The sequence below is a fragment of the Nanorana parkeri genome, unplaced genomic scaffold (assembly GCF_000935625.1).
Source record: "Nanorana parkeri isolate BGI_ZX_2015 unplaced genomic scaffold, ASM93562v1 scaffold1769, whole genome shotgun sequence".
Taxonomy (NCBI): domain Eukaryota; kingdom Metazoa; phylum Chordata; class Amphibia; order Anura; family Dicroglossidae; genus Nanorana; species Nanorana parkeri.
The window spans coordinates 90,142-112,552 of NW_017308037.1; the positions used below are offsets into that span (position 1 = coordinate 90,142).

The window sequence follows — 22,411 nt, forward strand, 5'->3', positions numbered from 1 at the left end:
ACTTATTTTTTTTTACAGTGTAAAAAAAAAAAAAAGAAGTGTACAAAAAATTAGGAAAATAAAACTTTTATATGTAAATATATTTGTATACTATAATTATTATTAAAAAAATTCTAAAAATAATAATAATCAAAACTTGCTGCTGTGGAAGGATCACACAGCAAAAATGTAAAAAGTGTGTCAGTCATTTAGGAACAGAAACTAAAAACTAGCTCAGTCATGAAGGGGTTAAACAATAATGTTCGATAAACTCTACTCTTCTTCCCATTCCACACAAAATTCCCGACTATGGATTGAAGGGAATTAAAATATGAGTTGGGAATTAGAATAGGCAGAGTCTGGAAAATGTACAAAAGTTTCAGTAATGCGGACATTTTAAATGCAGCTACTCTACCGTGCCATGAGATTTCAAATTTTCCAATCTTAGTCAGATCATTCCGTATTGTTTGGAGGAGGGGTTGATAGTTATATTTAAAAATAGTGTAACTATTTGCAGTTAGATGTACTCCCAGGTATGGGATATGGTCATTAGTCCAAATATAAGGAAACATAGCTTGTAATCTGGTTCTCAGAGTAGGAGATATTCCCTATTCCCAATATCTGAGATTTTTCCGCATTGACTTTATAATAGGATACCGAATTGAACTTCTGCAATGTGGAGTGTATTTCTGTCAGGGATGCAACTGGTGTGGCCAATCGTTAAAATTGGATTTACCGACCGGGATCCCTCGGATATTAGGGTTGTTTCTAATTGCTATGGCTAACGGCTCAAGGAGTAAGGAAAACAAAATGGGTGACGAGGGGCATCCTTGTCTCGTCCCGTCCCGTTTGAGATTGCAAAGGATCGGAACAGCATGCCAGAGGAGAAGACCTGAGCTGAGGGGTTAGAGTATAATGCCGTAATGGCCTCGATTTTTTTCGAGGGTCTGAAACATATATTCCCAATGTACCAGGTCAAAGGCCTTCTTTGCGTCCAAAGTCCGGAGCAGAGATGGCGTTTGAGTTTTCACCGCTGTTGCAATAAGATTTACCATAGTCTGATGCCCCTTGACAAACCCGACTTGGTCTGGGTGTATTAGTTTGGGGGTAATAGGTAACAATCTACTAGCTATCATTTTAGCATATATTTTTTAATCCGTATTGATAAGAGAGATGGGGTGAACATTTTTAGGGTGATACGGCACCTTCCCTGGTTTAGGCAGGGTAATAACAACTTGCAGCATATTATGAGTGAAAGATCCAGAAATTGCAGCTTTATTGTATATATCAACAAGATGAGGAAGTAATAGGTCTTGGAAATGTTTGTAATATTCGGAAGAAAAACCTTCAGCACCTTTTTAATGGGAGGTCATGAAAAGCTTTTTAATTTCTAATGGAGTAAAAGGGGCAGTTAGTGTTCCTAGGTCGTCCAGGGACATTTTGGGGAAGTTAATGGAGGGTAAAGAGGGATGTGGGGTAGAGGGGTCCTCTTTTAAATTATAAAGAGATTGGTAAAAGTCTCCAATTGCATTAGTAATATCCTGAGGATTTTTGAGAGGTGTGTTAGTGGAGGGATGGTATAGAAAAGGAATCTTGGCCGTAGTTGTCTAAGTTTGGACGCTAGTAATTTACCCGCCTTATTCCCATGGAAATAATGGATTGCCCTGAGTTTGGCCATTTTAACGTCATAGTCGGAAATCAATAAGAGTTTAAGTTCTTGGCGTGCTTGTTGAAGGTCTTGATAGGTAGAGGGGTCTAAAGATTGTTTGTTTGGGTGCAGTTTCAAGTAATTTAATTCTATCTAGTACTGAGTTATATTGCTGCAATTTCCTTTTCTTCTCCCTAGCACCCAATTGAATTAGAATTCCCCTGATATACGCCTTATGTGAACACCAAAGGGTGAATGGACCAACTTCAGGAGAATCATTGATATCAAAAAAGGATTGCAATTCACATGTGGCAGTTTTTTTTAAACTTAGGAGATGAGAACAAGGAAGTATTATTCCGCCATAGTGCCGATCTACACAAAGGGCTCCTATCTTCCACATGCAGCGTGATAGGTGCATGGTCAGACCACGCAATGTTATGTATTTTGGCCCCACTAATGTGCTGTAGGGTCCATTTATCAGCGAGAAACAGATCAATGCGGGAGTATGATTTGTGCGGATTAGAGTAAACGGTGTAGTCTCTTTCCAGCGGATAGAGGCATCTTCAAATATCACATAGGTTTCATTATGTAATAGTTTGGTAATATTGGGCCTCGAAGGAGAAATTACAAAAAAAATATGGGATATCTTTAGGTTTGTCAAATACAATCAGTTCTGTGTCCCTAATTATTCCTGCAGGTGCAGTTGTGCCCAGCTCAAAGCTCCATTTGGTTTCCTGCCTAATGGACTCCTTTCTCAAAAATATTGTGCCTTTTGAGACTGCGGTTATGAATGCCTTAAAATGTTTAGGTGAAAAAGCTTTTATCTCTAGCCTTAAAAATATTGGAAACATGCAGTTACTGTGTTTTTACAGGCCATACAAGCATTACATCTAACAAAAACCTTTACCTATGTATGTGAGTCGATTTGTTCTTTTCCTTCTTAGTGCAGTGAGAGCTATTGTTTATCATAGATTATCAAAGCTCTTAAAAATAAACTTAGTATTTTTTTGGGGAGTTTAGGGGCAATCATTTTGTAATCGAAGTATATCCCAATATTTAGAGATTTCTTCAGATACCGTGCACTATACTTCAGAACAAATGCTAGACATAAATCATGTTCTACCTCCCTTTTCCATCCTGCTCGTCCTGTTTTTTTTCTTTAGTTGCTGCTGTTGAAAACGATCACCTATTTGACCCCCTTAACTAGTAGAAAATAGAACAAGCATTCCAAAAACAATTTTTTTCAAATGCAATAGAGCCAGCTTGAAAACCTTTCTCCTCAAATGGTCCTGTTCAACTGCTGCCTTGATCAGCTATAAGCCTTCTAATGTCTGGTCCGACGAACACACCTTCCTTCAATTTTGCCTCCGACAGGCATGGAAACTTTATGACCAAGTATTTGAAGCATTCTCCATCTCTTGGAAGTGATTTTAGGAATTGCTTCATCAATCCCAATTTTATGTGGAGAGGTGGTAGAAGAACTTTATGGGAAGAAAGTTTCTCGGAGGACATTTTTTTCACCGACTGTTAGCACTCTCGGTTACCAACTCTTCCTGGTCCAGTGATTTTGTCGGTCTCGACTGTCCCATAGACACAGAAAACAAGGGTATTTGGTATACCCAGCTTGTTGCCCGAGCAGCATGCACAAGACCTTCAAGTCCCCACACACTCGCCAACCATGGTCTTCATATTTAAGTTTACGAAGAACCAATTCCAAGTTCTCGTAGGTTTCCTTCAAGTGTACGGAATGGCCTACAAGTATGGAAGCGTAAAAACCGTTGTGGAGTAAAACTGCTTTGAGACTTCTTTTTGAAGAATCTATAAAAAGACGCCATTGCTCTGAATCATATTGGATTTTAAATTGACCCATCAGACCTACGACATCGATGCAATAAACCAACTTGTCTTCCTGGGCGAAGTAAGGAACGAACTCCTTTTCACGATGTCTGAACCATGGAGATGACACTCCTGGCAACAATAAATTCCTGCTTTTCAGCCTTGATCCGAGTAACTAAGCGGCATCTTTGGGAAGATTCAAGTCTCTTACCAAATCATTCATCTCCTCCTGAGAAAACAATTTTGGTCTTGTATCATCTTCAAAGTCAGAACTTGATTCGTCATCTGGTTCAGGTATGACTTCACCTTCATCGGAGCTAGGTATCTCTTCCAAGGTAGCAGGGGGCTTGGGTACTGGTATATCTGTGCCATGGGGGATGGGACGAATTGCTGAGTGAAGATTGGGGTATGAAATGGAATGCTTCCATTTGGAATTAAACCCTTTCACATCGCATGAACAAAAGTAACAGTCATCACTATGGTTCTTTTGCTCTCGCCATACCATAGGAATCCCATAACGGAAAGATTTTTTCTTACCCTTGAACCAGTTTCGGAGGTCCTCAACACACCGTTTGCACACTTTATGAGGCGCCCAAACTTTATCTTGATCTCCAATTTTTAGTCCAAAGTATGCAAAGTATACTTTTTTTCACAAAGTCTGTAATATTCTGCTGTTGCTTCAACACTGTATATTCACCACAGATGAAACAGAAACTGTTTGGCGAATTAATACACATTCGCGGAGCCATAACATAAAGGTTGAAGAATGACGAGCTAACACGAATTGCGATAAAGTGTGAACAGCCTAGAACCAAGAACCTGATGATGATTCATGCACAAGTGTGGCAGCAGGAGAGAGCAGCTCTGTGTCTGTACACGAGACGTCACAGTGCTGGCCACGCCCCCTGCACTGACTGGAGCTGCTGCTATCTGCCCTGTGTCTCCCTCCCAGTGGATTCTTCAGGAAAGATTAACCCCTTCTACCATTAGATGAACAGACTTAAAACTTGCTTAGCTTATGTATATATTACTGACCATCAGATTTACAGTGCTATTTTTTTTTACATAACTCGGACAAACCCTTTATGGTTTTTTTTTGGCATTTTATATCTTAAATGCACTTATGTGAATTAATTGTATTTTGGACTTTAAATTTGGTTAAAAACCCATAATATAAAAATGTTTAATTTTTTTTTTTTTAAATGATATATTTGAAGACAATTTTGCATTTTGTGGCAAATCATGACGTCTAGGAGTTTTTTCAATATTTTATTTGTTTTCAGCACACCAAAATACATGGAAATTAGATGAAAATAATCAAACAGCTTTTTAGTCGCAGACCTGTGTAATTGCCACAGAAATTCTTATAATTTTCCAGTCATAATTTTATATAATTACCAATTTCAAACGTTTCTTCCTTGCAACAGTGTTTTGTTTGTCAGTTCCAGAACCCTAGCTGCCCTGGTCCTTATTCATTTCCAGGAAGCCTACACAGAGCTTAGGTCATGTGACCGGCATAATTTTACCTGGCAAGTTGCAAGCTGGCATTCCCAGCAATGATGCATTTTTTTAGTGTATTTGGGACAATCAGCTTAGGTAAGATCTTTGCAAAGCATTCTGCATAGCTACGGGAATGATGAGGGTCATTTTTACAGCACTAGTCGATTATAACCAAGACAGAGGTTTCCTTGTAGCACTTTCAAAATAGTCCCTGGAATATGGGGGTCTCACTTTCAGCTGGCCTATTGCCCTAACATATTTTCTTTAAAATACAAGCCTTTTATGCAAAGTAATTTATTTCATAGTGTTTTAATAGTCAGCAAGTTCCAATGCAGGGGTCTTATGAATTTATCATTGGCTTAAAGTGTACTTCTACCTTTGGCCTAAAATTTGAGAAAACCCCTCCATGGTTTGTGTTCCCATTCAAACAGCAAACATAATTTAATATTTCTTACCTTTACATGTTTTGTTGCAGCAGGAAACATGGCTGATTCCATGTTTTTCTCAGCAACTTTGCACTGAAATTTGAGGATTGTGTTTCTCTCATCAACTTCAATAAAATACTGTGCAAACCCTCCACCCCTCACAACCCCTCCTAACCTTACAAAAAAGGAGACTCCAAATAGAAAGGTAACCCCTAAACCAAGAAACCCTAACCCACGTAAAAGCAATTTAAAGTGCAAGAAGATTTTTTTTTTTTTAATTGTGTTACGTTATGTGAATTGGAACATATAACAAATATAAAATGGGTGTTTTCCCAATTTGGCTGAAAAAGTGGAAATACTCTTCAAATGAAATGGGAAAGACTGAGGAGGGTTTAAGCTGTTCTCAAGGTAGCCTTCATTAGTTTAAATATGTTTGTGTTGCATATTCTGTAAAAAAACTAAAATCTATTGGATTTAGAATGACATGACCAAATCTCTCTCCAAATCTCATGAGACCAGCAGTCAGAAGAGGTAGTGGATGCCACATTGCAGCTATGAAGCTGTAGAACAGGCGTGCTAAGGCACCCTCACATACCAGGAAGTGCATTGCTGTGGTTCACGAGGAATTCCACACAATAGGTAAATTTTTCAGAGTACTGCTTAGGCACAATTAAAATATCTAGATGTTTCTTATAACATGGCAAATCTTCACTGTTTGAATTGAGGTCCACTTTAGCTATGACATAATAGCACATCATCACTTTGTTGTAAAGAGCTGGATTTAACTTTTCCTGTGGGATTATAAATATTTGGTGCACATGGAAACCGAAGTTAGAATATAACATTCTTGTCAACCCAAAACCAGTCAGGAAAACCTTCTCTGACCTTAAATACTTATATTTTAAAGCAGCAGCTCTTTTAAAAATTGTTCATTTGTTTACTTCATAAGCATTTCATTTTCCCTTCAAGCACACAATTAGTGTTTTTGGGAACTCATGTAAGATCAATTTCCCATCATGCTACCCATTGCTATATAATTCAGGCTTTTGGGTTTACCTCCACAAAATTTCTTGCCCAGTATGCTAAACTAATGCTGAAAGATAATATAATCCTCATTGTAAATAGAATGAGCCAACTACCCAGATACTTAAATAGATTATATTGTAGAAAAGGTCACAGCAATAATATGCAGAGACCTGACTTGTAGCTAACAAATACAAACATAAATAGTTTCTTGGGGCGAGAGCACATGCAGGTTCACCTTGAAAAAGGGCCTGATAAACACGAAATATTGTGTCTCTGGACCTCATTTTTTTCTGCGCACTGATATGCTTTAATAGATCTGTTTTTTTGTTTTTTTTTCAAAACATTTTTTATTGTTTTCGAGGAAAAGTACAGCAGTACAACAATACACCAGAACATGGATACAGTATCTCTTAGCCATAACGTAAAGGCATAACAAGCAAGGTTACATGTCACATACAAAATGGCTTACATAAGTCATGGAGAAGCCCATATGAGGCTCATGTTGACGATGTAAAATCACAATCAGTTGCAACCTTGCATAAATCAACTGAAATATAGCGCAACCATAACAGTCATAACAATCAAGTCGTTAACTCCATAAAATGGTAAAGGCCTCGGGTGGGAGGGGTCATATGAGCACGGCCGTCGGGAGCGAGAAGGGTGTATGTGGGGGTGTGGTCGCCTCCCTATGTATCAATATTCCAGTGACCCAGCTACTTATCGCTAGTCAAGAGAGGGAAGGCAGTGAAGTTTTCAGGTCGAAGGGAGTTGGTACGTCAGAGAATGGTCCCCGTCATCTTGCACCATGTTTGGTGTCCCCTCTAACGGACATCCTCTTTGTAGATTGTCTAATAGTCTACATGATGAGAATTGGAAGGGGGAGAGTAGGTTCTCCCTCTCCTCGGGGGAGAAAATCGAGGACATGTAGGGCATCCATCTGGCATAAAACGAGGCCACCCCTTTCTCATTATGTATGTTTGTGGTCGCGTCTAGTCTTTCCATATGAAATAGGTTTAGTAAGTCGGCTCTAAATACTTTCATATTGGGGGGGGGGTAGGCAACAGCCACTCCCGAAGAATGCAACGTCTTGCAACAAGTAAAGATATACTCGCCCACTGTGTGGCTGCGCGGTTGAAATGACTGCGAATGTAGATGTCTGTATCCCAATAGTTAAATAAGAATAAGAGGGCCTCTGGTCGAATCCTGTAGGTGGATCACAGAGGTGGTGAAATTGGCGACTTCTGCCCCAAATTTTTGAATCTGGGGACATTCCCATAGGCAGTGGAACATGGATGCAGCCTGGAGTTTACATTTCGGGCAGTGATCAAGGTATGTCGAGAAAACTCTGTGTAATGTTGGCGTCACCTGGTCTCTTAACAGTTTGTAAAATTCGTTAGTGTACCCATCTGGGCCCGGGGATACCAGCACAAGTGTGCGTCTGGAAAGTAGCAAGCCGGCATGGAGTCGTGAAAAATGGCGCCACATTACAAATCTTCCCGGCCTGCTATATGGGTTACCTCTCCGGAGGATGTAAAGGGGGCTAGGGGCATGTGGTATTTGGCAAGATGTGGTAAATAATACTCACTGTTCCTGACCCGGTGTAGGATGGGGCCGGCTCGAGTTCCAGTTGTCAATCAAAGTCTTGAAATTTGGTCGGTCGAGACTCAGCCGCTGTGGATACTTGAAAAGACATATAAGGAACAGAGCCGTTATCAAGCCATCGTCGGAGGCCTCCGGCAAAGGGCTCTAAATATGGGCGAGATCAAGTGGAGTCCGTAGGGGTCATCTGGAGACGGCTTGGGGGCTTCCTTGCCGGGGTGGTAAAACGTGGAGGCTTGAAAGAAGCACCGTCCGTCGCGACCGATGATCCGCGCGTCATGTCCTCCGGAAATGTGCTCGCCTCCTCGGGATCCTGGAATGAGCGTTGTTTGCCATCGGCAGATTGGAATCGGAGAGTGGCCGGGTATGCTAGTGTAAAGCGGATCTTGCGTTGGTACAGCAGCGAACAAATTTTTCCAAAGGCCTTCCTCTTTCTCGTGACTTCGGCCGAATAATCCGCAAAGATGAGGAGGCGGTTTTCTTCCAGGTGCAGGCCTTTCCTGGCTCTGTAAGCTTGGAGGACGGCCTGACGGTCATTGTAGTCTAAGAAGCGAACGACAATCGGCCGAGGCGTCTTGCGCTCTGGATTCGGAGGACCCACGCGGTGCGCTCGCTCGACCTTACAGGGAGCGGATAGGCCCAACAGATCAGGTATGTTATGTGCACAGATAGTCGGCAGCATGGAAGGGTGGTAAGTTTCCGGAAGCCCGACAATCCGTAGATTATTTCGCCTTGATCTGTTCTCCAGATCGTCTACATGGTCCAGGAGATGTTGGATATGCCGGTTGGCAGAAGTAAGTTGTGAGGCGGATGAGTCATTGTGTTCTTCCAGAAGCACTATACGGTGTTCCGCTTCGGAGATCCTCTGGGCCTGATTCAGGAGGTCTTGGCGTAAGGATTGTATGCCTTTGGAAACGGCTTTGTGGACCGCCTCCTGTATGGTGGGTTTTAAGAGCTTCGCTACCTCGGCAGCTATCAGGCTATGTTCAGATAGCGTGGGCATATCTTCGTCAGAGGAGGCACCGGCATCCGGCCTCTCAGTCATAGCCGCCATCTTAGAGGGTTGTAGCCGTTTGCCGCGAATCGGGGTGCCTTTACCTCGAGGTGTAATACGACGTTTCGCCAGGAATTTATCCATGGGAATCGGCCGGTTGGAAGGCAAGAACCGGAAAGGTTTGCAAGGTATTTCGGCTTGCTGGGGTATGAGTTTATATAAGATATAGACCTGGCCGTGCTGGAGCTCTTTTCTCTGCGTCCGCTACATCAGGTGCCGGAACCGGAAGTCGATATATCTGTTTTAACTATGTACCTTTTGTGTGTGTTAGCTGGTTTCTGTGTCTAGATCTTTGTATTATTATTGTTGTAACCTTTTCTACAATATAATATATTTATGCAAAGTATCTGGGTGTGCTTGCTCGTTCTATTTATATTGCGTAATACTTAATAGCTCAGGGAAGGATATTCACTCTCCTCTCGTTCCTATCCTTGCCGGACAGGCAATTGCGTTTTATATACAGACAGTTGGCAGCTGCCCTATGGAAATACCTGATCTTATCACCATTAGTGATAAAATTGAGAATTTTTATTTCCCCAAAATTTCAGAGAAAATCTGGGCAGAGCAATCCATAGAAGCCCCATAGAAATCTAAGGGGCTCTATTGTAAAGGCGTAGCTAACAAAGGACTTTTGAGCGAGTTGTGCACACACATGGGAGGTGCCTGATCTTATGTATGCATGCGTGGAGGGGGAGGGTGGGATCTGTTTGGAGGGGGGCAAAAAGAATATGTGCACTTTTGCGAATGTGCACTTAATTTTTTTTAAAGACATTATACCATTATTACTTTATAACTGATGTACCCAGACACTTACCCTCAAGCCTGTTTGCAAAGCAAACACAAAGATAAGAGATCTAGGTTTTAGAATGGCAGCTACATCTGCAGTTTTTGTTGAGTCCGTTCTCAGACTTGCTTTGGTTATTTTGAAAGCTATACTTTTGAGGAGTGTAGCAACTACTCTAGTTGTGTATATGCCGTTCAGTGAACATTGACACACTTTTTTTGTGTTTGTTTTAATATACACTGAGTGGCCAGATTATTATGACCACCCCATCAGTACTTCGTTGGGCCATGAGACGACTCCACGAGATGACTTTGTTGGGCCGCCTCGAGATGTTGAAAGGTGATGCGAGGAATCTGACACTGCACTGTTGCCCTTCTGTTGTCTTGTACCAGTCTTGCCACTCTCCGTACTGCCCTAACATTGACCAGTCGCTGACGGCCACAATTCGCACGTTCAGACCCAGATTTCCGGCTGACAGTCCAGTCTTTAAACACTTTAACAACAGCTGCTCTTGAACATTTAACAAATTCTGCTGTTTTGCTGATACTCGCTCCATGGCTCCGAGCGCCAACAATCATCCCACGTTCAAAGGCTGTTAAATTTTGATCTAGCATTTCTGAAGTGCGTCGTTTTTAGAAATCTATCTTTAAGTTGTCCACAATCTGTAAAGGCAATTTTCTTTAACTGTAACAAAAAAGTCAAGTTAACACCTCTGATATACTTCCCTCAATTATAATAGTAAAAACAATTATTTGTGTGCAGAGATGAGAGCAGAGTCAACATTTTAATATTGGCTCTAAAGCGAACCACTACTCTCCCAAAATGCCAACCAAATGTTAATTGCATCCCATTAAACAACTTTACATAAACAGCCTGACAGGAGCCATATAGATGCGGGTGGGCATTTTAAAATGTCCTTCCACGTAGACCTATATCCCAAAAATTAAAACAACAGATTCCATGGCTTTCACCCCCAGAAACATCGCTAAGGAATTTAAAGAATTTTATTCCACACTATATAATGTTTCAGAAAGACCGACAAAAAATAATAGACCAGAAAGAGGAGGCAATAAGAGAATATCTGACTATGTGTAAAATATTGCCCTTACCAGAAGATTCTCTGAGAAAACTGGAAAGGGAGATAGAGGTCGGGGAATTGGAGAGTAGTCTTGCCGAAATGGCTAGAGGAAAAGCACCAGGCCCCAATGGCCTTACAGTGGTCTTCTATGTAACTTTTAAAGAAATACTACTCCCTCGGTTAGCTAATTATGTGAACTCATTATCAGGAGCTGGTAGGATCAGACCTGAAACTACCTTAGCACATATAATGGTAATCCCCAAACCGGATAAAGATCCAACGAGCTGCGGGAGCTATCGACCAATTTCTTTATTAAACATGGATATTAAATTATTTGCAAAAGTATTGGCAAGGAGACTTTCACCGCTGATACCTCAATTTATCTCTCCTGACCAAACGGGATTCATCCCCGGAAGAGAAGCTAGAGATAACTCATTGAGAACATTAGCAGTAATGACTTATGTAAAACAAAGATCCCAACCAACACTATTATTATCAACAGATGCAGAGAAAGCGTTTGATAGGGTTGCTTGGGATTTCTTATTACTCACACTACAACATATGGGCATGGGTAGTAAAATGATGAGCTGGATTTCGGCCTTATATAAGGAACCAAGGGCACAAGTAAGAGTTAACGGTACCCTAAGCGAAAAATTCACATTGAGAAACGGCACACGCCAAGGTTGCCCACTCTCCCCTTTATTATTTGCAATAACTCTGGAACCGTTTTTAGCAAATATAAGAGAAAATAATGACATCCATGGTGTAGCTATAGGAAACAATAAACATAAATACTCAGCTTATGCTGATGACATATTATTCTATATCCAACAACCTGCAATATCTATCCCAAACTTATTAAAAGCATTCCGGGAATATGGAGTGCTATCAAATTTTAAGATCAATCTGGATAACTCAGAGATATTAAATATTGGCCTGCCTCATAAGGAGGTGACCTTGTTGGGCTCAAGTTTCCCTTTCAGGTGGCAGACTAAGAAACTGAAAATTCTGGGGATTAATTTAACCCCTCACCAGCAGGAGCTTTTTGACTATAATTATATCCCACTCCTGAATGATATTAGGAAGGACCTTCAACAATGGTCCACACTACGTCACTCGTGGATTGGAAGAATAAATGTAGTCAAGGTGAATGTCCTGCCAAAGTGTTTATTCTTTATATCAGATGGTCCCCATTGCCTTGTCTAATAATTTCTTTAAAACCTTTAACAAAATGGTATCTAAATACGTGTGGGGAAGGAAGAAAGCGAGAATCCCATATAAGACCCTAGAGAGAGCTAGATCACAAGGTGGGCTAGCACTGCCAGATTTTAAACGCCATTATCTAGCGGCAGTGCTGACCAGATTACTGAACTGGCACTACGATAGGACAACTAAACTCTGGGTAGATGTTGAGTTTGAAATATGTAAAGTAGACCTGAGTATAATTAGTTGGTTACCGAAGGAACACAGGGGTACAGCAAAGGAGTGGCACCACTTAGTAGTAAACACCCTGGTGGTATGGGACTTACTGCATAAAAAAGCCGGGTGGAGTTACAGCTCACCTTTAATGCCACTGTTGGGTCACAATTATTTCCAACCAGGAAACTTAGATAAAAATGTTGGTGACTGGACAGAGGAAGGTGAGCTACGACTGCATCATGTGATGGACCAGGAGAGGATAAAACCACTAGCGTTATTGTGCCGTTCTCCATCACCATCTATGATGGATAAGTGGCGCTACCTGCAATTAACCCATTTTTTGCAAATACTACCTAAACCAATTAGATCAATGGATCAGTTAAACCCAATAGAAGTGATACTATCAGGGACATCATGCCCAGGGGGAAGTATATCATTGTTGGCGAAATTTTTGTCTCAACTGGATACTGTACAGAACCCAGGGTTTTTGTCACAATGGGAAGAAGATCTAGGAATCCCCATATCAGAACAAGGGAAACAGAGTTTTGCAACGGGCATGCAGGACTTCAGTATCATCCTGTATAGAAGAGATGAATTACAAACTCCTGTCGAGATGGTACCTCACACCAGTAAGACTACACTCTATGGACCCTAACAACTCACAATTATGTTGGAGAGGCTGTGGAGGGAGGGCAACAATGGCACATATATGGTGGCACTGCCCCATTATTAACAAATATTGGGGGGAGGTGGGCAGGATCATCTCCTCTATACAGGGAACAACCCTGAGTATGGACCCCTTAGTAATTCTGTTCCATAATAGTGAAGGGTCACTATTCTAAAATGTCTGATACCAATTTATTGGAGGCGTATAGAACCCCCTCCAATAAAGGAATGGTTTAAAAAAACAAATCATATATGCTCTATGGAAGAACTGTTTCTGAGAAGCCAAAATAAGTATATAATGTTTTGTGAGATTTGGCAGGGATGGTTCCAGTATAGGAAATCAGAGGAGTACTTATTAATGATGTCCTCTAATAACTAAGGAAATAATCTACTGACTCACCTGTATCCTATGGGATGGCTCCATAACTTAATTATATAAAAAGATGAGAATAATGACAGGTTAGAATAGGATGCCATAGTGTGTTTATTGTTTGTATCCAGGAACTAAAAGAAAATAACCTCTTATTTCTCTAAGTTCTAATTAGCCTAGAATAGCTTTTTGCATAATAGGGCATAACCCAAAAAATTAAGCACGTATGGGAGGGAGGGTAGGATGTATTGAGTAGCACTATTTATATGATTTACTCTGACGCTAGGGTTATTCTGATAAGAATTAAGGATATAACAAGATATACTTAATAATAATTTTTATATAGATATATATATCACCTCACTATGATTAGTAAGGGAAGTTTGTTTTGTAAGACGATATAGGACGGGAGAAGCACAGAATATTAGGTTTATAGAGCAGTGATTAACCCATGACACTAAACCACCAAACTCAATTTATAAGAATTTATACAAAGATACACAGTATCACATTTTGATTAACATAGGACACTTTTTTTTTTCGTACTAGGTCACAATATGGGGGGCGCACAGAATATAGGGATTGTAAAGCAATGAGTCATGACAAACACTAATACACTGATTTGTAAAGACCTGAAAAACTAAAACTAAATATAATAGGTAGTAAATGATAAGAGTAAATTGAAATATATAATTCGCATTAAGAAGAAAAAAAAAAAAAGATAAGCCAGCACTATACAGATATAGACTAGGCTATGACTAGTAGGAAAAATATGGAGGTTAGAAGAATTTAAATCAATAATTGTGTTATGTCTCGGTTTTAATGTTGGTATTTATGAGATCATGTCAGTTTGTGTCTTAATGTTAATTGTTTAGTTAAGTCATGTATAATGTCTGAAATGTAGACTTTTGTGTGAAAAACTTAATAAATATATTTATAACAAAAAAAATAAAATGTCCTTCCCTGTCGTGCGCGCCGTCCAGTGCGTGCACGAGTGGGAAAACTGCTCAAATTTCAAACAGCCTGCAATGACTGTTTAAATACAAGCATTCCGGTGGCTGTAGAGCCGCCCGATCGCTTGTATTTTGCCTGGTGCGGGCCCATGACGGGCACGGCAGCTCTGTGACCGAAGATCAGAGGAAGATCAACACACGTTCTCTGAATGCAAGAAGTGCATCTGCACTCAGCATGTACTTCTGCATTCAGCTGTCATTCCCGGCTACAGAAGCCGGAGAGAGGCCGGTGAAGCAGATCTCTGCTTCATCAGCTTCTTTGGGGATCCCTAGGTGTCACTAGGGGTCTTAAAGGTCCCTGATGTCTCCATAAAGAGGACATGTCACTGTAAATTGGCTATCACAAAGGGGGCTTGTTAGCCGCCTATGTGATAGCAATAAAGTTAGGTGTAACACTTGCTGCAATGAACACTTGCTGCAAGTTATACTGAATACACATTAGATGAAAACATGTATTCATGTAACAGAGTAAACCTTTCCCTGCTATCTATTGTTTTTTGTTTTTACTCTGATATCGGAGCCTCCGTCAGAGTGGGGTAAAAAGACAGCATAGAAATAAATAGCTAGATTGCTATTGGCTATTTGAATTTGCAATAGCCAATAGCAGGCTAGCTATTGCACCCGCCCACTGCTGCTGTCAATCAGCAGAGGTGGACCTGAAGTTCTTCATCAGGTCCTCTCTCTGCTGATTGGCAGCAGCAGAGGGCGGTGCAATAGGCAACTTGCTATTGCAAATTGAAATAGCCAATAGCAATCTAGCTATTCATTCCTATGCTGGTTTTTTTGTTGTTATTATTCTGACAGCAGCAGCTGTCAGAATACTAAAAAAAAAAAAACCCAGCAGATAGCACGGGAAGCATTAGCTTCTTTGCTATCTGCCATCATTTCAGGCGGAAAGGAGAAGGGCACCTCCCTGAAATTACTTTTTTCAGGTTGGGATCCCTGTACTGTCCATGTATAGTTGAGATAGATTTGTGCAAATAAAGCTTATCATTTTTTCAGATTTACACATCTAAAGTTGAGCTGTGCCCTCCCCCTCCTTCTCCTCCATGCCTGCTGGGTCTCTGTGACACGCATCGGGGGGAGGGGAGGGGGAGATCACATAGGAGGCACACACACTGATGGCTTCCAGCTTGTCACTTCACAATACAACAACTCATACTGTGAACGGATAGCCAGTCTCCCCACCTGCAGTGCAGCGGTTCTTTTCCTGTCTGCCACTCTGGGCGAAAGGGACAGCTGCTGTGGGCCCCTGTAAATTATGGGGCCCAGGGCAGTTGCCCCTTTTACCCCACGTTAAAGACGGCCCTGCATACCTGTATGTTGAATCACTCAGAGACCATAAACCATTTCGCCTAAATAAACCTATTTATGAATTGGCACACTTGCTAGTGTTTTATAAATAAGTGTTTATGCAACTAAATGACATTTTCATTTTATATACAACATTATCGTATTTATGCCCATCTCCTGTTTAAGCTGCTATACATTTACAACTGAAGTATAAACAATATCAGTCATTGGGCAATCAGTGAAGACTAATGCTGATATTTAAAGAGAATCTGTAATGAACAATGTTACTCATAATTATGCTGTATTGGTTTGATTTCACTACTGTATACCTAGTATGCATCCTTGGAGTCAGGAATGATAGTTTACTTTTAATGGCACCCTCACACAAGTTTTAATGACTTTTAATCTCAGTTAGAATTATGTGAGACTTTGAATATTCAGTCCAAATTATGAGAGCAATAATCACTTAGCTCTGACTGTGATTTATATTTGTTCCCGAATTGAGATTTACTTACTCTCTAATCTCTTATATAAAGCTGACACTTTGCTCTGACCATGGTCCATTAAGTCACTTGCTCCCTGTTAACCCTCTAACTGTATGCTGATAACAGCTATGAGCAGTGCTGGGCCTAGGTCCTTTAGCACCTAAGGTGAAAAGGCCAAAGTACATCCCAACAACCCTTTCATGGGGTGTGAACTACCTCAGCAGCACAGGTTTCAGGCCCTGCCCTTTTTGTGCCCACCTCATCTGCCTACCCTCTCAGCCTAGCCCTGGCTAGGTATTTAGTAACTATGCCACAGCTAAACAACATGCATATCATGTTAATCCTTGTTCTTTCCCCAAAAAAACGAAATGTTTGTTTAATATTTTATTTTTGCAATGTTTATTATTATTTTTATTTTTTTCTAGACCTTATGTATGTTCACACCAACTGGAACAAAGGGTGGACAGACACAGTTAACACCTGCTGGACCAGTTGAATATGGCACTACAATATCTGCACATGTAGCCAAATCCAGAAACACTTTGTTGGTAGAAGATAATATTGGCGTAAGTTTCTTATTTTATTGAATGTTCACTATATATAAAAATTGTGTGTGTATATGTATGTATGTATGTATATGTGTGTGTGTATATATGTGTATATATATATATGTGTGTGTGTGTGTGTGTGTGTGTGTGTGTGTTTAAAAAAAAATCTCATGGGTAGAATGCTTGTTCAGGCCTGGCTACTCCCCTTAGTAGCCAGATGTAGAAGATGCAGTTATTTGATGGTAAAGCTAAGTGGCTTTACAGAAGGAATTTTTTTATATTTTGTAGTGTGTACGCATTGTAAAGTTAAACATGAGAATGGAGAGAAGTCACACAAGGACTAATTTATAAAAAACAAACAAAAATTGTTTTCTTTTAATAGCAGAGAAAGAAAGAGCAAGTCTGTATGTGGAAGAGGAAAGGGGATAAGATGTTGGAAGTTTTCAGTTTGTATTCTTATTTTACAGGGCTATGGAGACCATAAATGGAAACCATTTGTTAGATACACAAATGATTACTGAATCTGTCTCCCCCCCTCTTCCTTTGAATAGAATGCTATTGACATTAAGAAAGGGGCTACCAGCAAAGAAGAGGCTGGAGGCAGATTAAATGGTAAATCATAGGATACAAGTAAACATATAGCAACAAAGATTACATTTTCATAACAGTAGTTGTGGTTTGCTATTACAAACAACCTATTTATCTCTGCATTGATAAATCTTATTGACAGACAAATCCGCAAGTCTGTGATTAGGTTAGCTGTAGACAAGATCATGTCTTTCTTAAAAGCAACAGATGTGGATACATCTGCCTGCCATGTATTTAATTAGTAGCCACCACTGCCACTCACCGATTCCCGTTTCTTGATATCGAGTACAAGTACTGATATTTTTTAAAATTTTTTAATCGGTACTCGCCGATACAGAGAACCAATAACGGTATTCAGAGGTAGCGTGGTCAGGAAGCCAGGCTATCTTGCAGTGTCGCTAGGCAGCGTGAAGCTGGCTTCCTAGCCAAACAGGGAGGCGGGTCATGGCCTGTCATTTGGCTTCCTGATTGGCCAGGAAGCCAGCTCCATGCTCCCTCACGGTACTGCCGGTCAGAGGGAATTTCTCTCGGACTGGCAGTTCAGGTATCAGGGTAAATATCGGAGCATTTGGACGAGTACTGTACTTGCCCAAATGTTCAGTACCAGCACTGATATAGGTGTATTACTAGACAAAAGCCACACACACAAATAACTTAATTTGTGTTTTTTTCCTACTCGGTGGCGCAGTGAGGTTGTACAGAGACTTTGCAACAATTTGTAACATCTACCTGAGTAATAATAATTAATGCTTTCAACATCGCAAACACTTGAGCCCCTAGTGGTACCCCTAAGTGGCCTGATCCTTGCACAAGTGGGATCAGTGCAAGATCAGGCTTTAGTGCCAGGTTATACTTTATTACTTTCTTTATTACTTCTGAATTATATGCATTTTAGTATTTCAACTAGAACTAACTTATTTATATAATTAAATTACACTCAGTAACTTGTTTCTTTTATATAATGATTTTGGAATTGTTAATTGTCTGTGCATTGTTGCATTATATTTCAGGATGAACGATTCCCAAAAGGTACTGGGCTGGACTCAGGGACTCGTATCCAGTCTGTTCTGTGCTTACCAATTGTTACAGCCATTGGAGATCTTATTGGAATTTTAGAACTTCATAGGTACAGGGGAAAAGAAGCCTTCCGCCTGTGTCACCAACAAGTAAGCTGGGAATAATTGTTCTAGGTAGTGGATATCCTTATATGTACAGCTAGCTCTCTTTGAATACCGACTTTAATATAAATTTCGCAACTAATTAGGTTAATTGGCAACAGGTCATTTAACATGATTGGGTATCAAAAGATCATCTTAAAGCCGGTGTCTCAGAAGTAAAGATGGCCAGAGGTTCACCAATCTGTGAAAAGCTGCATCTATAAATTAATAAAACAGTTTCAGAATAATGTAATAATGTAAAGACTTTAAATATATCATCTACAGTAACAATAAGTTAAAGCGCTATCATGCAAAGAAGTTATATCTAAACATGATCCAGAAACGCCACTGTCTTCTCTGGGCTGAAGCTCATTTGAAATGGTCTGTCACATAGTGGAAAACTGTTCTGTAGGCAGACAAATCGAAATATGACATTCTTTTTGGCAACCATGGGCGCAGGGCCGGCCTTAGGTCTTTAGGCGCCCTGTGCGAGAAAGCTTTACAGCGCCCCTCAGTGACCACACCCCTCAGTGGCCACACCCTTTAGTGACCACACCCCTAGTAACTACACCCATTAATTACCCATATTTTTGGTAAAATATAAAAAGCGGGGTCACGTCGGGTAAATAGACACCAAACATGTCATGCTTTAAAATTGCGCGCACCCGCGAAATCGAAAAAAACTACCATGCCCAAAATTGACCATAGGTGACGCTTTAAAAGCTTTTACCGCTCATCAGTTTAGTGTTATCAGTGATTGATAGCCCTACAATTATTGCTCTCATTCCGACGGCGATATGTAACTTGTGCGGCGTAATGGGCGAAATCGTCGTTTTCACACGTATGAGCACCCGACGCCTGTTTGCATGCGTGTATGTATGGGGGGGACTTTAAAAAAATGTTTTATTCTTTTTTATTTGTAACTTTAAATTTTTTAGCCGCACGGCGCCCTTCTTGCCATGGCGCCCTGTGCGGCCGCACTGCTCGCACACCCCAAAGGCCGGCCCTGCATGGGCGCAGCGTTCTCTGAAAGAGGAGAGGGACATTCTGGCTTATCAGCACTCCGTTCAAAAGACTGCATCACTTCTGGTATGGAGGTTCATTAGTGTGTATGGAATGGGCAGCTTGCACATCTGGAAAGGCACCATCAATGCTGAAAGATATATCCAGGTATTAGAGCAGCATATGCTCCCATCCAGACAATGTCTTTTTTAGGGAAGGCCTTTCATATTTAAGCAGGACTATGCTAAATCACATACTGCATTTTGTATTGGTTTGTCTACTTCAGCAGTATCTTTTTCCAACAATTCAGCTCCATATAGATACAAATTTTAAGAAAGGAATCAATATTTGGATACCGTGGTGTTGAATTTATTTCGTATATACATCTTTTGGAAGTACAAACTTTTCCAAAAATTATTATAATTTTTTTTTTTATTTACCAATTTTCAGGTGTCATAGTGATCACTACCACCTGAGCATCATGTTCAGTGATCCCCATCTTGTTTGATCCAATGTGTGTGTTCTATATGCTGCTTTTTATATGAATTAACCATTTACTTGAGTTTCTTGCATAGATATTGCATTGATCATCTATGTAGGATACACAGAGTAGCTTTTCAGATCATATGAAATGTAATCTTGTTTTTAAATATTTTTTGTTAATAAATTTTGCTATTTTTATAGATATTAGTTTGTGTGTTATATTTTTCCCAGGGAGTGTATCCCTTTTGGGGGATGTTTTTTCTTTACTGCATATTCAGGGTTCCACGCTCCTTGGGAATACAGGTGAAACTCGAATAATTAGAATATCGTGCAAAAGTAATTGCAGTATGTGCTGCAAAAGGGGCCCAAACCAAGAACTGAGTACATATGCATGCTTGTACTTTTCAGAGGGCCGATATTGTTCTATGTACAATCCTTGTTTTACTGATTGCATGTAATAATCTACTTTTTTGAGGTTGTGGATTTGGGGTTCGTGGGGTTTTCATGAGCTGTAAGCCATAATCATCCCAATTATGACAAATCACGGCTTGAATTATCTTGCTTTGCATGTAATGAGTCTATCTCATATATTAGTTTCACCTTTTAAGTTGCATTAGTGAAATAAATTAACTTTGCACGATATTCTAATTATTCGAGTTTCACCTGTATATATGAATATTTTGAATTTCCGAGGTCTGGATCACTTTGGTTTCCCCCGAAGTAAAGAGAGTTTCATTCTCTTTAAGTAGGTAAAGAGATGTTTTCTGCACTGCTCATTCTTTTTGAGCCACTACAAAAAACTTATTGTAGAAATATAATCTTGGTGTGTTTTTCTGAATTCTGAAAAGTATAATTTAAATTCTACCTTCCTGTACCTCTTTGCTGTCCTTGAGATAAAAAACTTGTTTTTTTTCTTTTCTACCATAGCCCAATATAAAAAGTAAAGGTGTACTTTACTATAATTTATCTCTGATACAGGGTTAATATCCTCAGACTGGATATCCAGAAAGGCATTTCAGACTCTCTTGATTTGTTTCAGACAGATTTCCAATCTAGGCACAATAAGCAGGTCCTGACTTTTTCCTTTTTTCCTTTGCAGTCAAAGCAATACTTCTTGCTTAAAACTGTGAATGAGCAGCAGCTCACTGATTAGGTCATTTTTTTTCCACTGAGCCGAATTTGTTGCTTTGAATGCTGAATTACTAGAAATTAAGGAAACAAATACAATTACAGACTGAAGTACTTTTAAAACATTAGGGATTTATAACGGTATTATTCATATTTCAAACAGACACATCACATTTTCTATAATAGAGGAATTGTACATTCCTTGTACAGTGTTTTTCACAATCTCTTTTGAGAGTCGCAGCACCCATTAAAAAGTATGCAAGATCTCGAGGCACCCTCTGATGTAAAAAAAAAACTACATGTAAGAAATAAGTGTGGTCCTACTTTTAGGGGTCAAATATGGGTTCTAAGTGGGCACCCTATGCAAAACAAATGGGGGGATCCCCAGTGACATCAGAAGCCTCCCCATCACATTAGAATCTCCCTTTCACATCAGAAGCCCCCCTTCACATCAGAAGCTCTCAAACTTGATGGCGGGGTGCTCCTCAGTTCTCCCCCTTGACTTGCTTTTGTTTTATTTGGCAGGTGGCAACAGCAAACCTTGCATGGGCTTCAGTAGCAATACATCAAGTACAAGTAAGTAGGAATATTTAATTGCCAGCTGAATTGAAAACATGATATAAAGCCCAACTTCAGCCACATTTTTTTCTGTTTTGAACAGAATGGGAAAAGAATAGATGCCCTTATTTCTTGCCCTGATGTTGAAGGCTGTTATAGGGAAAGGTAGTGAGGTGGGATTCCCAAACATGGTCATGAACAGCAATAAATAAAAACTTGACCAAATATTTACAAAAAAAAAGTTTTGGTTAAAGTTGGGCTTCAACCCTTATATGCGTACTTACACAATAGAGACCCTTCTTGCCCATAGGACTGGTTGGGGGAGCCCCACAGTATCACTGCTATTACCTTAACATCATACTGCAATCCCTCTTCGCCCTAATGGATTGACCACCTCACCTTTCACATACTCTAATCGGTAAACTTCCAGAAAACAAAAGATATCGGTTGCTATGCGCTTCGACCATACCTGTTTACAACCAACATACCTTGACACAGACAATTTTGGTGACCTTGTAGTTGGTAAACACACCACACCCTACCATTCCCTTCCCTCCTCCTCCCCTCCCTTATTATCCTGGCTCTCATGTCATCTTGTTTAATTGCAGTTACCTGTTACTATAGAGATGTATTCTCGGAAAATTTTATGCATCTATTGCTGTTTGGTTATGCAGGTTTTCATGATATTAGTTACAGATGCTTATATGACGTAACTGCCTTGGTGGTCGGTTGTCCCACAGATTATACTTATCTTGTATTGATCCTGCATTGA

The 22,411-nt window shown here is 40.2% G+C and overlaps 1 protein-coding gene across 1 annotated transcript in view; it reads left to right on the forward strand.

The window, feature by feature from the left end:
- PDE10A (phosphodiesterase 10A) overlaps positions 1-22,411 on the forward strand; it is a 119,035-nt gene that overhangs the window by 26,276 nt on the left and 70,348 nt on the right. The window contains exons 5-7 of the mRNA XM_018571504.1: positions 16,601-16,741; positions 18,322-18,477; positions 21,607-21,657. Coding sequence (XP_018427006.1) covers positions 16,601-16,741; positions 18,322-18,477; positions 21,607-21,657 — 348 coding nt within the window. The remainder of the gene's footprint in view (positions 1-16,600; positions 16,742-18,321; positions 18,478-21,606; positions 21,658-22,411) is intronic.